Below are 17,425 nucleotides of genomic sequence, written 5' to 3'. Positions count from 1 at the left end.
TAATTAAATCTTAATTCTTTTTAAACTAAAAAAAAAAGATCAGTTAAAAGGTCCCAACTGCCGCCATATTGACCAATTTTTTTGTCTTCAGAATAGTTGTATTGTAAATTTATCTCTTTACATGAAAATGCGGATTGCAATGTCAATAATTAGTATTAATTTCAATTGGTTAATTTTTCTTCAAGGCTGCAAATTTAAAAAAAATATATTTTGCAATTCGTTTTTTCTAAATAATTTAAAATTAAAAGGAAGGGAAGTTAAGTAATAATAATAATAAGATAAAATTAAAGAATTTAAATTAAAAATACAATTTATAAATTAATATATTCATATTTTATATCATTCCACTTAAAAGATTGACCAACAAGCCAAAATATTAATTGTTTTACGCTTTGTACTGATATAATATATATTTTTAACTTGAGAATTCAATTTACGTCGTTTCTATCTGATTCTCTTTTTTTATTCAAAATTGAATAGTCTTTCATAATGTTTGAAAATACTTTTAAAATGATTAAAAAATATTTTTCCTCTCGCAAATGACAAAATACCCCTTTTTTAACGATTTTTAATTTTTTTCCATAGATTCTCAGCCGCCAGACGTGACGCACAACACGGCGCAGCAGTCGCGTCGGGCAACGGCGGCGGCGGACCGCGTCGGCCGCTACCAGCACACGTCGTCGCGGCAGTCGACGCTGTCGGACGACAGCATGGGCACCGGCACCGGCCGCTGGAAGGTGTCGGCCAAGATCCAGCAGCTGCTGAACACGCTGAAGCGGCCGAAGCGGCGGCCGCTGCCCGAGTTCTACGAGGACGACGACATCGAGCTGGAGATCGCGGCCAACCCCAAGGACCCGAACGCGCCCAAGCCCGAGGGCAGCGCCATGACGCCGGCCATGGGCGAGCAGCTGGTCGTGCCGTCCGGCCTCCCGCGAAACCTCGAAGCCGCCATCCAAAGATACGGCTCCGGCACCTACAAGGCGCCAGTGGCCACAGTCCTCGACCCCAACGGCAAACTCAGCATCACACTCACCTATGGTAAGGGTTGCCGCTTATTTTTAATTATTTCACAACCCTGGAAACCGAATTCCAGCAATTTCAAACACTTTTTTCGCGTGGATTTATATTTTTGGTGCAAAATTATATTTATTTAGGCTATTAGAGGTTTCTTTTTTTATTAATATGGATGGAAAATATTTATTATTGCATTTTAACCCCTCAAGATATTTTTAAAATTAATTTTGAAGTTCCCGCCACATTTGCGTCTTGACAAATAGCATTTTTTTCTCTTTCAGGCAAGCTGCTGAGTCGATCTCAGAAGATCGCGTACACCCTGCTGAACAAGACGTTCAGCAAGGGTGACACGTCTCTCAAAACGGGTGACAGGATCGCCCTCGTCTACCCCAACAACGATCCCATCAACTTCCTGTGCGCTTTCTACGGATGCCTGCAAGCCGGCATCGTGCCCGTGCCAATAGAGGTGCCTCTCACTCGACGGGTAAGTTTCTTTTTTTATTTTCGTGTGGGAAAATTGATCTAGCTTTAAAATTACGAGTGGCTTCCGCCCCTCAGATCTCAGGTCGCGTGACCTGAGGAAGGTCTGTGACAAGCAAGGGTCAAAAATCATTGCCTAGTACCGCCAAATGTTCTCAAAATTATTGAAAAAAAAAGTTAAAAATCGGCTTGGGAGCGTATCTCAGATCGGGGTACCCTGAAAAAGGTCGTTTGAGTACCGGAGGGTAAAGCCCTTTCCAAGACCTGTCTGATGAGGGGTCGTTGTCAACGATTGGATGAACGGCTGAATTTTAATAAAAATAAACATTTTTGCCTGTTGTCGCGAGAAGCCAAAAACCATAAAAAAATTAATTTTAATTTTTCTATGGGCGCGAAAAATCTGAAAATTGGTTTCCAGACCAGCGGTGGTCCTTTGCGTGCGGTGAAGTCAGTAAAAATATTTAAGGTTGCTCTGTTTGAAAAAAATCGCGATGGATTTTTTTATTTCCATATTCTTATGGAGAAAGTGCAAAAATCACGATTTTCAAAGTTCAAAATCTTTCTCCTCCTAGGATTTTGATCATATCGGCTCGTATTTAGTCTTAAAATGATCCCAGATAAATTTAGCATTGACTGAAGAACCAAATTTTCCAAATTTTAGACCTGGACTGGAGACATGGCCGGCGGAAGTCAGAAGGTGTCGAAAAAAAATTACCAAAGCATTTTTCATATTTTCCTGTGTGAAAAATTGCTCTAGTTTTAGATTAATAAAATTATTTTGTTCATTTAAAAAATCTAAATAATAATTATGTTTCTAGGATGCTGGATCTCAGCAAATCGGCTTCCTGCTGGGCAGCTGCGGAGTGCAGGTGGCCCTGACGTCTGAGGCGTGCCTCAAGGGCCTGCCCAAGACCGCGGCCGGCGAGGTTGTGGCTTTCAAAGGGTGGCCTAAGCTGCAGTGGTTCGTCACCGAGCACTTGGCCAAAGCACCAAAGGAGTGGCTGCCTCCGCCTAGGTTGACAGACGACACTCCGGCCTACATTGAGGTAATTATTTAATTTATTTCCTGATTGTGGGAAATAAATAAATTAACTGGTGGATTGCACCCCTTGGGCCCTTCGGGCCTCCAGAAGGGCGGTTCGCAACAGTCCTTCATGGAATTATCCGTCGAGGCGGAAAAATTGACATTTTTTAAAATTTCGACTTTTATTCAATTTTGGCTGAAAAAAAATTCGTAAAAATTCGACAAGTGGTCCGATTTTGGAAAATCACACAGGGGAGGACGCGTCTCATCGAGGAGCGTCGATTGGTGCCAGAATCGGTGCCATCCGGCCCATAGGACCCCGCCTGGGCCCCGAAAATAAAAGTTTTAAATGTCACAAATTGTGTTTTAACGACTTTAAAAATTAATAACTTGGTTCCTATGCGTCGTATAACGGAAAACCACAGTTTATCAGACTCGCCGTGAAATTCTGCGTCCTTTAAGCGCGATTACCACCCCCAAAATCTGCGTTATTTTTAAAAAATTGGTCTTGTTTATTTTTTAACTCCCCTTTGGATCGGATTTCTGTCTTTAAAATATTCCTCCCCGCGTTGAAACGCGTTTCTGCGCCAAAATGCGTAAACAATGCCCTGCAAAGGGCGTCCCTGAACCCAAAAAAGGTGTTAGGCCGTTGCTTTACCGAAATAAAATTTTTAAATCTATATTTTCAGTATACCACGGACAAAGACGGCTCTGTGATGGGCGTGACGGTGACGCGGGCCGCGATGCTGTCGCACTGCCGCACCCTGACGATGGCGTGCAACTACACCGAGGGCGAGGTGGCCGTGTGCGTGCTCGACTTCAAGCGGGAGGTCGGCCTGTGGCACGCCGTGCTGTCGGCCGTGCTCAACGGCATGCACGTCGTCTACATCCCTTACGCCCTGATGAAGGTCAATCCGGCCTCGTGGATGCAGATGATCACCAAGTACAGGGCCAGCGTGGCCGTAGTCAAGTCGCGCGACCTCCACTGGGGCCTGCTCGCCACCAAGGACCACAAGGACATTAGCCTCTCTTCTCTGAGGTACGTTTTTTAATTTTACAATAAAATATTCCTTAAAAAATCAGGAAATAATTTAAAAATGCGAAAAAATCTCGCCCAATTGACCTCCAAATTCGCGGATTTTAGAATTAAATAAAAAATATTTATTTTAGGCTTTTGCTTGTGGCCGACGGGGCGAACCCGTGGTCGTTGTCGTCGTGCGACCAGTTCCTCAGCGTGTTCCAGCCCAAGGGTCTCCGCCCGGACGCCATCTGTCCGTGCGCCAGCTCGAGCGAGGCGCTGACCGTGTCGGTGCGGCGCCCCGGACGCGCCGGAGTCAACGCCACGGGACGCGGCGTGCTCTCCATGTCCGGCCTCAGCTACGGCGTCGTCCGCGTCGACCAGGAGAACTCGCTCACCTCCTTGACACTACAAGACTGTGGACAAGTCATGCCTGGCTGTGAGTACTAATTAATTTGTTTATTTTAAAAACAGAAAATTATGTTTATAAGCTTAAGAATTGTAATTTGAGAGGGAAAATGTTTCTCTTTCTGTCACGTAATTTCTTTATCATGCGACACAGTCAATTTAAATTTTATTAAATCTTTTGGGACAAAGTACGGCCCTTTTTGGTTCCATATAGGGGCCAAAAAACTCTGCTCACTCGTCACAAAAGGTTTCCCGACCAGAAAAATTATTTATAACCCTCAGAAATCGATTGGAACACACGAAATTGACTCTGGCTAAAGAACTATCCAAAAATTAAAGTTTTTACCACCAAATTTGTTACTTCTTCTGCAGTTTTTAATTAATTTTGCGTTTTTCAGGTATGATTGTTGTTGTAAAAATGGAAGGGCCGCCGTACCTGTGCAAGACGGACGAGGTGGGAGAGATTTGCGTGAGTTCCGGCGCGACCGGCAGCCAGTACTGGGGCCTCTCGGGCCTCACCAACAGCTCCTTCAAGGTGCAGCCCCTTCACTCAGACTCGCGGACGCTGAGCGATGCCGAATTCACTCGCAGCGGACTCCTCGGATTCCTCGGACCCGTCAGTTTCATTTAATCCGTAAATTTTTTTAATACTAATTTATTTTTTGTGCATTTAGGGCGGTCTTGTCTTTGTCTGCGGATCAAGGGACGGCCTGATGACCGTAACCGGAAGGAAGCACAACGCCGACGACTTGATCGCCACCGTTTTGGCTGTGGAACCTATGAAATTCATTTACAGAGGCAGAATTGCCGTTTTCAGCATACGCGTGCTGCGTGACGAAAGAATTTGTGTCATTGCCGAGCAGAGGCCCGACTGCAGCGAAGAAGAGGTTGGTTTTAAATGAAATTTGTTGATTTCGGGCTGAAAATGAAATTACAAAAATTATTTTTGGAGTTTATGGTCTTGTTTTCTAAATTTTAACTCGTGACTCTCAAACTATAAATTATCGTCGAAATATTCAGCTGAAAAAACCTAAAATTTAATTTTAAAACCGAAACGAAATTCCCTTGACAGTCATTTTTATTTTTAGAAGATTTTTTTATCACTAAATAGGTCCAAAGAAGCTTATAAATTCGTAAAAAACTTTTATTTTTATAATTTTAGATTTAATTAACTTAAAAATTCGCTGAAATATTTAACTGCGATCCTCCGCCTTTTGTTTGAAATCGACTAAAAAAATATGCTGGCCAAAATAAATTGGGAAAAAATCCAGAAATTATTTTTCACATGATAAATTTTTAATTAAGAAATTTTCACAGAGTTTCCAATGGATGTCTCGCGTCCTGCAAGCCGTGGACTCGATCCACCAGGTGGGCATCTACTGCCTGGCGCTGGTGCCGCCCAACTACCTTCCGAAGACGCCCCTGGGCGGCATCCACTTGTCCGAGACGAAGAGACGCTTCCTCGAAGGCACCTTGCACCCCGCCAACGTGCTGCTGTGCCCACACACGTGCGTCACCAACCTGCCCAAGCCGCGCGAGATCCACTCAGGTGAGACACATATAAGTGCACAATCAAAAGCAAGTATCACGAAAAATATTTCAATAACAAAGAGCTCTCAATCCTTCAATTTTAATTAAAGACCGTCTTGGACGAAGATTCTGAGCACACCAATCGATTCCTGAGGGTCGAATTAAGTTTGGTGGATATTTTTGCCGGCCAAAATGTCCAGGGAAATGTGCGAACTTTTTTTCCCGCCAAAACAATTTGAATGCGAGAAGTGCGCATGCGTCAGAGCTGGTTTGAGCACTTGCAGAGAGACCGCCTGTATGAATTACTTCTTTGTCAGATCCACGCATGCGCAGTTCTCGCATTCAAATTGTTTTGGCGGGAAAAGAAATTCGCACGTTTCGCTGGACGTTTTGGCCTGCAAAATATTCAATTTACATAATTCGACCCTCAGGAATCGATTGGTGGGCTCAAAATTTTCGTCAAAGTCGGTCTTTAAAATCTATAATTCTGAGGATTTAGAACCCTTTGGCTGCATGCAGTTTCGGAGGGCAGAAAGACTCACCTGGTCTGTGTGAACTCACGTTATTTTCTCTCTGGCAAAGATAGCAATAGATCTGATTTCCGGCGGATCGCGGTGCGCCTTGTGCCTCCTCCTGCTGCCTCGCAGCATAATTTACTCTCCACTTGCAATCGTTTTGAAACAGCTTACTTGAAACACTCGAAAGGGTCACTGTGTTGCGTGACGTGCCCCCTCTCCCCTCTCTCCACTCATGAGAAATGCTTTTTATCTCCGTCTTTGGTTCTCCCACTGTACTGTTTACGTACGAGACGAATCGCTCGGGTTTGACCCTGCATTTCTATATATTAAAATATGAATTTATATATATTCACCCTGCATGCCGTAGTTCTAATCATCAACAGAGCAGTTTGTCCATCTCACCTCAGCTTCTTTTCTCAACTGATGATTGGTTTTTTTGGGGGTGAGTTTTCAGTGTTTGAAGAAAGGGGAAACGCATGTTTTTGGAAGTTCCTGAATTGATTGTGTCGTCTGGAAAGGGAAAATTTAATTCAAAATGACGAGAAAAGTAAATTTTATGGCAGATTCTTGGAGAAAAACAAGATATAAGTTCACTTTAAAATGTTGTCACAGAATTAAAATTAAAATTTATAATTTTAGATTTTTCCTAATTTGTTTAATAATTAAAATCTCTATATCTGCAAATATTTTATTTTAAAATTGGTAAAAAATTAAATACAAAGCGTTTATAATTCGTACTGTTAAGTGGCTGATCGAAAGCTGAAATTGCAATTTTTCACGGTGTGTATTTTTCTTGACAGTTGTAATCTCCAAAATCGCACAAAATTTAAATTCATGTTCATAATATTTTTATCTTTATATCAATAATTAAATATTTTCGCTCATCAACTTACCAAAATAATTAAATACAGAATGATTTTAATTCTTCCAGAACTGTTATCTGCAAGAGAATTAAGTTTTAATCAGATTTATAGATTTAAAAAAGGAAAAAAATTAAAATTCTTTTGGAAATATAAATAAAAATGTAAAGCGGGTTAATTTAATTTGAGTTTGTGATCTTAAAAATTCAATTTTCTGCGTTATTTCTTCAACAGTTCAAACAACATTTAATTTTTCCTGACAGTTCTTAAAAAATGGACAGAATTTTAATTTAAAATTTATCTTTTGTTTTTTTTAATATTAAAAATTATTAAAATCTCTTTAATTATCCGTTAAGTAATATTTAAATGCTCTTGGTATTCGTAACAAAATTAAATACAGAATTATTTTTAATCCGAATTGTTTATAGTGGCTAGTCCAAAGCTTTAATTCAAATTTAGCGCGCTAGCAAAATTTAGGGACTTTTGATCGGACATACCTTTAAATTTAATGAGTTTTAGACACGAAAAAATTAAGATGAAGATTTCTTTGGAAATTAAAAAAAAAATGCGAAGCACAAATATATCTCTAGAGAAATTTATTCTCTCATTTAGAAACATATTTTTTACGTTTCCTCCTGACAATTAAATCCAAATCATGACTCCACCTTCGCAACCTGTCAATTCACCTTTTTTAAACCAAAAAACCAATCAATTCACCGATATTTAATTTGAAATAACCCCACTACTCGTGCCCACAACACTTAAGCTGTGTTCAAAAAGCTAAGTGAGTCGCTCGGCTGGTCGACTGGTCCGATTTGCTGCAGTGCGAAGTTGACACCCACTCACTGTTGTCCCGTGTGTCGCGCGCGCGCGCGTTCGCGGCTGGTGCGGTGGTGGTTGGCGGATTTTGCACGAGTGCCAGTCGCCAGCAGTGGCTCCACGCAACTTTCTTTTTGCATGCCTTGACTGTTTTGTTTGGTTGGCGGTGTTGACCACAGCAGTTTGTTTTGTAATGTGGCTCCCTAGCTACGCGTGTCACCGTTCCAGACGTGGGTCCAGCCTCAGTCATGGTCGGCAACATTGTCCAGGGCAACAGGCTCGCCTCCGCCCAGGGAAGGGACATGGGCATCACCGACGAAGAGTCCGACCTCGCCAGAAAGGTATTAATTGCACCGCTCGAGGATTGATTTTAATTTTAAATGGTGGAAAAATAATTTTTGAAGATTTTAAATTTTTTTAACCCTTGGTTATTAATGTGGGGGGCTTGGAAAACCTAATTAAGTGCAAAAAAATATTAATTGATTATTTTGGAACCTTAAATTGGATTTTTTGATGTTGAAATTGTCCCTTTTTAATCAGAAATAATTTAATTTAATTATTTTTATTCAGAAAAAATTATTCTCAAATATAATTCTTTATTTATGACGAATTTTGTGTTTATTTCCACCCCTTTATTGATTTCATCCCTTAAAAAACCACCCCTATGATGGAATTTTAAATATTTTATATTTTTTTCGTGCAATTTTTTCCTATTATTGTTGTTAAAAAACAGGACCGAGACTTTAAAAATCAGTTGCTACCCTAAACCACCCCTTAAATCAACCCCTAAAGCATATATGGAACCTAAAGTTTTGTCAAATTCAAATTTATTTAATATTTTTTAATTTTATTTTCGGTTTTATTAATGACAAAAAATTATTTCACCCCTTAAAACCATCCCTTAATTATAATTTGCCTTAACGGATCTAATCTATCTTCGCTTCCTTCAATTTTCCTCCAAGCAGAACCTGTTTATCTCCGAAATCCTGCGGTGGCGCTCGACCACGACGCCGGACCACGTCATCTTCACGCTGCTCAACTCGAAGGGTGGCGTGGCGACCACCCTGTCGTGCTCGCAGCTGCACAAGAGGGCCGAGCGGGTCGGCGTGCTGCTGCTTGAGAAGGCGAGGATCAACACCGGAGACCACGTCGCCCTCATCTACCCTCCGGGCCTCGATCTCATCTGTGCGTTCTACGGATGCCTCTATGTTGGTGAGTCGCCTTTTCAATCACGTAATTTAAAATTATTAAAGGGATCAGACCCAACAAACGTGGGTTTTTGGCATTTTAATTATTGTACTTCTGTCAATCCTTTTTTTAAATATAATTAAAAATTATTATTTTTGTTCATTTCAGGCGCCGTTCCGGTGACGATCCGGCCGCCGCACCCGCAGAACCTGCAGACGACGCTGCCGACGGTGCGGATGATCGTGGACGTGAGCAAGTCGGTGCTGGTGCTGTCGAACCAGAACGTGATCAAGCTGCTGAAGAGCAAGGAGGCGAGCAACGTGGTGGACATCAAGTCGTGGCCGGTGACGCTGGACACGGACGACATGCCCAAGAAGAAACTGGCGGCGCTGTACCGCGCGCCGACGGCCGAGATGCTGGCCTACCTCGACTTCAGCGTCTCCACCACCGGCATGCTGGCCGGCATCAAAATGTCGCACGAGGCGGTCACCTCGCTGTGCCGCTCCATGAAGCTGGCCTGCGAGCTGTACCCGTCGCGCCACATCGCCCTCTGCCTCGACCCCTACTGCGGCCTCGGCTTCACCCTGTGGTGCCTCAGCTCCATCTACTCTGGCCACCACTCCATCCTCATTCCGCCCTCCGAGGTCGAGCTCAACCCCGCCCTCTGGCTCACAGCCGTCAGCCAGTACAGGGTCAGGGACACCTTCTGCTCCTACGGCGTCATGGAACTCTGCACCAAGGGACTCGGGTCGTCGGTCAGTATTATTTCTAGTTAATTTATTTAATGAAACCTAACTATGAATTTCACCAGTTGCATAAACCCTAAGTGTTCGAAGCCGCCAACAGATGGCGCCACCGTAGACATTCGATTTTAAGGCACTTCCGCTGCGATTTCAGACTCAATCTAGCTACTGTTCATTCTTCAATTAATTTGCTAATTTTTGACGTGCTGAAAACCAAAATCGGTTCAGCCAATCGCCGTAGAATCGAGAAAAACTATTTTTTGAAATAAAAAATCTTTTCCAACGTTTCTACGGCGAATGGCTGAACCAATTTTGGTTTTCAGCACGTCAAAAAAATCAAATTAATTTAAAAAAGCAAAATAGCTAGATTGAATCTGAAATCGCAGCGGAAGTGCCTTAAAACCGCTTAAAACAAAATTTTAAAGAAAGTCTGTGGTTGCGCCATCTGATGGCGGCTTCAATAACTAAGGGTTTATGCAACTGGTCAATTGATGAATAAAAAAAATCAATTTTCTTACTGCAATCTTACAAGCTGGCTTTTTTTAAATAATTCCGGCCAAGCCAGTTTTTAACAGATTTTTTATTAAAATTTTTTACTTTAATTAAAAATCTAGAAAAGTTTAATCTAAATTGACAAATATTGTCCCATCTGTGAAAGAAATAATTAAAAATGAATTTCATTGGGAGGCATGAGATTGTCTTTAAAAATCTTGGTTAGCTGGAATCACGAATTTTTGCAACAGGATAAATCAAACAGCTGATAAGATTCTAAAATTTTACCCTTTTTTAAGTTTTGATAAAATTTGATAATTTTGGTGAACCGTAAATAAATTTTGGCATACTTTCCTCGGCAAGCGAAACAGTTTTGAATTTACGAGACATTTCTATTTATTTTGGTTTTCAATTTGACTGAATTCGCACAAAGTACGATTCAATTTTTTTGCTTTAAAATTAAATTTAAGGCTAAAAGGAAAATTATAAATCTTTATCCTATTTTACATTTTAAATCTTTATTTTCTAGCTAAATTAAACGTTTTTATTAAAATATTCGCGTACACAAACCGATTTTATTAAATTTTAAATTACGTTTGCAGTTATAAGATACTGCTATGAAAAGTTGAAAATCATATTTAGAGAACGACCTAGAAATAACAATTCTTTTTATCCCATTTAATTTTTAATGAAAATTTGCACCAGAAAAACGCCGAACTTTGTCATTCTTCTTACATGATGCAAGCAAAATTAATTGAAATGAATTTGAATTGTTTGTTGTTTGCTCAGATAATTTATGGAGCTCTTAAGATAATTTTCTTTCTATTTTAAAGGTCATTTAAATACTCATTCTTGCTTAATGTTGATAAAATTTTGTTTTGACACCTCATTTTGACGAAAATTCCGATTGAAGGGTCGTTTTTTTGTAAATCCATGGGAACTTTTTCTCTTTTCTAAGAAGAGCTTTACAGGCAAACAATTAAGAACATTTTGCATTGTTGACTTTTGCAAGTAGTTCATTGTGTAATTTAACAACAATTTAACTCTTTAAAGAGGATTGATACTGGAAAAGCCTGGAAAATGCTTGTTGTCAATGCATAAACTCGTCCCTTAGGATTCAGTTAAAGCCTAAATTGACCTAAGGAGCGCTGTAATTTTTTGAGAAAATTGGCTGGAAAGTTAGCGTGCTTTTCAAATGGCAATGGCTGTCTCCTTACTTGAAATCCGATTTAATTTCAAAACCAAGAGTTTCCCCAATAAGTGGCATACTGTCAGCGACGCGGGGCAGGACCGCCGAATGGGCGCAGTCGGCCCTGCCGGCGCGCCTTCTCCCTATCACGAGGTCAGAGTCTTTTCTTCTGTGGCCAAAGTAGACTTTACAGGGTGCAGGGTGGACAAGAAGGGAAAATGCCCAGTTACTATACCATACCAGTTTATTGTAGTTATAGCGGCGACAGTACACAGCGTGGCTACCCAGAGGGACGAGCGGGGGAGCGTGAGAGTTACCCTCTTGCTCGTGTGCCGTCAGGAGAGAGAATGCGTTGGTGCGAGCGGGTCGTGTGCTCGTGAGGGGGAGGCTCTGGCGTTGCCTTTATTGATACCTGAGTTTCTCCCTCCGCTCTCCCTTGTGGGTGCCCGAAAGTTAACGTAAATGCATATCGGTGCTGAACAATTATTAATGCGATCGTAATATCGTCAGGTAAAACCCTGACACATACACCGTTGGACAGATCTCGACGAGAGGAATCGAAATATGCCAAGAAAATATGTTCAAGCACTGTAAATTGTTGAGAAAATTGGCAAAATTTGAATTTTTAGTGTAGGAAGGTACTTTTTTATTATTGCAAATTGTTGAACAAATTGTTTATCTGTCAATTGTTTAAGGCATCCAACAATTTAAATAATTTTCATTTGTTGCCCAGTATCATTCCACTTTAAATAGCGTTCGAAAATAAATTCAGGACTGAACATAGGTGAGCTTCAGATTAGGCCACGTTTAAAAAAAATTAAATTGGTTTTCAAAGATTTTTACACTTCCTAAATATTTATATTCCTCTCGTGACGATCTTTCCAATGAATGGCTCACGGATTTTGACGTAAATTTTTTTTCTGGCGAAAGAAAGCAATGCTCACCACTTGAATAGCATAAAAATGAAGCCGAATTTCTCAGAAATTTAAACATCAACCTGGAAAAATTTTAGCTCTTTCCCAATTTGTGTAAAATAAATTTTAAATAAATTCAATTTTCGCCTTTTTTACCGACTTTATCGATTAAGATTAAATTCCTTAGCCACCTGTCTAACAAACCAATTATTTTCTCATCCTCAGGTGAACCAGTTGAAGCAGCGCGGCGTGTCTTTGGCGTGCGTGCGGACGTGCGTGGTGGTGGCCGAGGAGCGGCCCCGCATTGCACTCAGCTCGTCCTTCTCGAAACTGTTTTCTGCGCTGGGACTGAGTCCCCGCGCCGTCTCCACGTCGTTCGGCTGCCGCGTGAACGTGGCCATCTGCCTGCAGGGCGCCTCCAGCCCCGAGCCCTCCACGGTCTACGTCGACCTGAGGGCGCTCCGCAACGACAGGGTCTCGCTCGTCGAGAGGGGCAGCCCCCACTCCCTCTGCCTCATGGAGTCGGGAAAACTCTTGCCGGGAATGAAGGTACGAATTTTTCTTTTAACGGAATTTTTCTACCTAAAAAATCCTTAAAATATTTTATTTTTGTTCAGTTTCTGATAATTTTAAATGCTTCATGAGACAATTATTCTTGTTTTTGGCTTTTAAATTGATTTAATGTCGCCCTTGAAAGTTTCCTAAATTTTAAAACTTTAATTTTATCGGGAGTGGTATTTATTTTTGTCTGGCTACCAAAAAACAACAAAAAATAATCCATGATTCTCTTGATTGCTACGATAACCTTCATAATTGCAGGATTTAGCACAGTCCTCACCTAAATTTTGAGAAATTTTCTCATTTTAAAATATTTTTAAAAAAAAATTGCAAGATTTTAATGAATTTTCTTTTCAGGTGATCATCGCAGACCCTGAGACGAAGGGCCAGTGCGGCGACTCTCACCTGGGCGAGATCTGGGTGCAGTCGCCGCACAACGCGAGCGGCTACTTCACCATCTACGGCGACGAGTCGGACTACGCGGACCACTTCAGCGCGCGCCTCGTCACCGGCAACACGGGCGAGGTGTACGCCAGGACGGGCTACCTCGGCTTCCTGCGCAGGACCGAGGCCGTGCCCGCCACCGTCGATCCGCTCGACGACAACGGCGAGCTGCTCCCGGGCCAGGTGCCGCCCCCGGCGGCCCCGCCGGGACTCCAGGTCAACGAGCCGCCAGGTAAGAAATACGCCAAATGACACTTTTTTATTAATTTAATTTCTATATTTTCTCTTTGAATTAATTTTAACTTGATTAAATAAATTTAGGCAGCGTAAAATTCATGCAAAAACCTTTTTCTCAAGAATTTTTTTATTTAAAAGAATTCAAAAATGTAAGAAAATTATCAATAAAATATAAATTGATTTTTTGCACATCACAAGGGCTCTAAAACTCATAATATATGCACTTTTGTGATGTTTTCCTGGTCCAAAACAGGCCAATGTTTTCAATTTAGTATTGTTTTCGAGTTGAGGACTGGACAAATTAATTTTGTAAACACTTTGAAGCCATTTAAAAAGACATTTTTATTCCAATTGTGATAATTTTTTATATGTAGACTCTCCGTAACGCGACAAATTGTTTCATGCAGGAAAAGTGTGTAATTTTAATAAATAAAAACTATATAAATTCATTACGCTTTAAATATTATGCCAACATTTTTTATTTTTAAATTTTAATAATTTAAATATAACTTAAATTACTATTTTAAAACCTCGGAAGGTTTAATAAATTATAAAACTGTTTTATTTCATCTTAATTTATTGCCAAAAATTGCTAATTGTTAGCTATTATCATACATCTTTTTTTAAATATATATTTAAAGGTTGATGAACATTTGGTATCAAACGATAAATTTATGTCTTGGTGGAGGCAAGGTTCAAAAATATTTATTATATTCTTAAATTCTACTAGTAGAGTCTGCGTAACAAATTTCCTCGTGATTGGATCAAAATTGCTGATGTCTCATGGCTTCGTAACTCGAAAAGAAACACCTCAGATTTTTATAGATATTATTGTATAAATTTAATTTCGTGTGAATCAATTTTTTTTTTTAACAATTAGGGCATGAACTGATTTAATTTTCCATTTGCAGAGCTGCATGACGCTGTTTTTGTGGTGGGCGCCCTCGACGAGACCATCATGCTGCGTGGAATGAGGTACCACCCCATCGACATCGAAAACAGCGTCCTCAGATGCCATAAGAAGATCGCTGAATGGTGAGACAATTTTTATTAAATATAATAAAAGTTAAGGCAAATTACATTTTTCTGCAATTTGGAATTAAGGGAAAATTTATTAATTTGGCTAAAACCGTTTAGAGTTTTGATTATTTTGGCATATTAGTCAGAATTTTAAATTAACTTTAACTTTATAAGTAATTTTGACGATTTTCACAGCAACTTTATAATAAATCAATTTTATTTAGGTTTTTAAATTTTTTGACACAATTATGTTACTTGTCAGCAAAACAAAGCTCTGCGTGTTATTTTGGAAATAAAAATTACACAATATCATTTAAATTAGCTCCGAGCTAATGAAGGCAAACGCATTCTTAAGAAAGTTGGGTCTGCAAGAAATGTTACCTGAAAATACGATAGTTTGAATCTATAAATTTTAATAATCAACTTCAACTGTAGAAACAATATCTTTGTGCAGGCTGTAAAATTGACATTTTTTGCTATTTTCCTACAGCCAAATGCGAAGTGGAAACATTAAAAATTTAATTAGTATAGCATTTTTAAACGTTAGTCAAGTGTTTTATTTTTAATTAAGCTAAATAGAAAAGGTTTATTTTTTCTACTGTTAAAAAATTAATGTATGTTTTACTGAACTTAGTTGTCAAAGAAATAAATGGCTCTAAATTAATCTTATTGGTAAAAAAATTTATCTGACTGTTAAAAAGAAAGTTGATTATAAATTTAATATACAAATTCTTTAGAAACAAATTTACTGCTAAAATTGAAAGATTTGAATGATGTTCGTGGCTATTTAAAACAAGTCCGAATAGTAAAAATAAATTTCTTTGGACTTAAAGAATAAAAATTAAATAATTGCAACAATGTGCTGATAGTTAATTCCGTTAATTGACCAGTTGCATAAACCCTAAGTGTTTGAAGCCGGCAGCAGATGACGCCACTGTAGACTTTCAATTTTAATGCATTTCCGCTGCGATTTCAGACTCAATCTAGCTACTGTGCATTCTTCAATTAATTTGCTATTTTTTGACGTGCTGAAAACCAAAATCGGTTCAGCCAATCGCCGTAGAATCGTGAAAAACTATTTTTTGAAATAAAAAAATATTTTCCAACGTTTCTACGGCGAATGGCTGAACCGATTTTGGTTATCAGCACGTCAAAAAAAATCAAATTAATTGAAGAATGCAAAATAGCTAGATTGAGTCTGAAATCGCAGCGGAAATGCCTTAAAACCGCTTAAAACAAAATTTTTAAGAAAGTCTGTGGTTGCGCCATCTGTTGGCGGCTTCAATAACTAAGGGTTTATGCAACTGGTCAATTGAAGATTAAATTTGCAAATATTGATAGATATTCCTTTAACTGTTCAATTTTCAGTGGGCAATAATAAAAATGAAAAATTACCCAAATTAAATAAAATAAATATTGAGAAAAACAGGAAAAATGGTATTGCAGTCAGGAGTATTTTTAGTATTTTAATTATTATTTTGGCCCAGAAGCCAGAAACAGTAAGAAATTTTCGTATAAAGTTTATTTATAAAATACCCCAGTTCAGGAAAAACATTACAGAATAATTATTAATTAATTCTAAGTAAGAGTCAAATGTCTTGAAAATGTAAAATACGATTGGAAGCTTAAAGAGGATTCTGCAAAATCCTAGAAAATGCTTGTTGAACCCTAAGTAGCGGTGTAAATTTGATAGAAATGCTTTTCAAATTGGGAGGGCTGTCTCCTTACTTGAAACCCGATTTTATTTCACAACAAAGAGATTCCCTACAGATCTCAGCGAGAGGAATCAAAATCTAGCGCTAGAAATTTTGTAGAAAATTTGAAAAGGTCCTATTTTGATTATTGACCAGACCACTTTAAGAAAAAACTATTTTCCAATTCCCATCAATAATAATTATTTTTTCTATTTGTGTTTCAGCGCCGTTTTCACGTGGACGAACCTGTTGGTGGTGGTGGCCGAGTTGGACGGCAACGAGAGCGAGGCGCTGGACCTGGTGCCGCTGGTGACCAACACGGTGCTGGAGGAGCACCACCTGGTGGTGGGCGTGGTGGTGGTTGTCGACCCGGGCGTCGTGCCGATCAACTCCCGGGGCGAGAAGCAGCGGATGCACCTGCGGGACGGCTTCCTGGCCGACCAACTGGACCCGATCTACGTCGCGTACAACATGTAGAGAGCGCCCCCGCCCCCCATCCACCCTGCCGGCCCCCTGCTCAATTTCGTTTGTAATTAGCAACGTGTCTCATTTGTGCTGTGTCCTTTTACGTCTCTGTTTTTTAAATATTTGTGTATATTGGGCCGCCTACAAGCAAGCTTCGAGAGGGAGTGACAGACAATAAATATCTCACACATTGGTTCAGTGCCAAACCCCCGCTTATCTTCAGTTTGAGCCCGAGACATTCCAGTCATTTTAAGTCATAGTTTGTGTGCTCAACTCAGCGCCGGCAGCTCTTCTCTCATTCCGATTTTCGTGCCCCCTGACCCCTGTCCCGCCCCCCTTTCGCTTCGGACACGAGAAAGAAGAAGAAGTGCATGTTTTTTTTTCGAGAGAGATCGACCAGCGAGCGTCTCCGCAGTCATTATTTAACGTGTAGATAAACTACTATGTAATAATTTAGTTGCGCTGACTCTTTTTATTACGACTATAATGCATATGTAATTATAATTATATAATACATATAAATATATATATTATCATTTGTGATTGAGAGTTTTTATCGCGATAACAAGCAGCAGCAGCAAAAAAGAACGAACAAGCATTTAAACCACCCGCTATTAAACTGCTAAGATATACACACACCCAATACATTCATTTCTTTTCGTCTGTAACGGTAAATAAATACACGAACACACGCCCCTTTGAGAAAAAGCAACAAAATTTCGATAGCTACTATGCACAATACAACACAACACACACACACACATAATTATTATATACGATGGTAATAATCATTTTTAATTTAAGCATTAG

The 17,425-nt window shown here is 39.8% G+C and overlaps 1 protein-coding gene across 10 annotated transcripts in view; it reads left to right on the top strand.

Annotated features, from left to right (window-relative positions):
* The window catches only part of DIP2 (disco-interacting protein 2), a 162,715-nt gene extending 145,523 nt beyond the window's left edge, over window positions 1-17,192 (top strand). For 3 of the 10 annotated variants that reach the window (XM_065495829.1, XM_065495820.1, XM_065495828.1), the window contains exons 7-21: window positions 586-1,038; window positions 1,296-1,498; window positions 2,313-2,540; window positions 3,208-3,557; window positions 3,689-3,975; window positions 4,343-4,560; window positions 4,619-4,831; window positions 5,250-5,493; window positions 7,879-8,012; window positions 8,634-8,883; window positions 9,028-9,614; window positions 12,423-12,746; window positions 13,113-13,431; window positions 14,348-14,471; window positions 16,375-17,192. In XM_065495829.1, coding sequence (XP_065351901.1) covers window positions 586-1,038; window positions 1,296-1,498; window positions 2,313-2,540; window positions 3,208-3,557; window positions 3,689-3,975; window positions 4,343-4,560; window positions 4,619-4,831; window positions 5,250-5,493; window positions 7,879-8,012; window positions 8,634-8,883; window positions 9,028-9,614; window positions 12,423-12,746; window positions 13,113-13,431; window positions 14,348-14,471; window positions 16,375-16,627 — 4,187 coding nt within the window. In that variant the 3' untranslated portion in view covers window positions 16,628-17,192. The remainder of the gene's footprint in view (window positions 1-585; window positions 1,039-1,295; window positions 1,499-2,312; window positions 2,541-3,207; window positions 3,558-3,688; window positions 3,976-4,342; window positions 4,561-4,618; window positions 4,832-5,249; window positions 5,494-7,878; window positions 8,013-8,633; window positions 8,884-9,027; window positions 9,615-12,422; window positions 12,747-13,112; window positions 13,432-14,347; window positions 14,472-16,374) is intronic. The other 7 variants (XM_065495827.1, XM_065495826.1, XM_065495823.1 and 4 more) reach the window with 7 other exon arrangements.
* The last annotated feature ends 233 nt before the right edge of the window (window positions 17,193-17,425 follow it).

This window comes from Cloeon dipterum, chromosome X (assembly GCF_949628265.1).
Source record: "Cloeon dipterum chromosome X, ieCloDipt1.1, whole genome shotgun sequence".
Classification (NCBI taxonomy): domain Eukaryota; kingdom Metazoa; phylum Arthropoda; class Insecta; order Ephemeroptera; family Baetidae; genus Cloeon; species Cloeon dipterum.
This window is presented reverse-complemented; position numbering and strand designations above follow the sequence as displayed.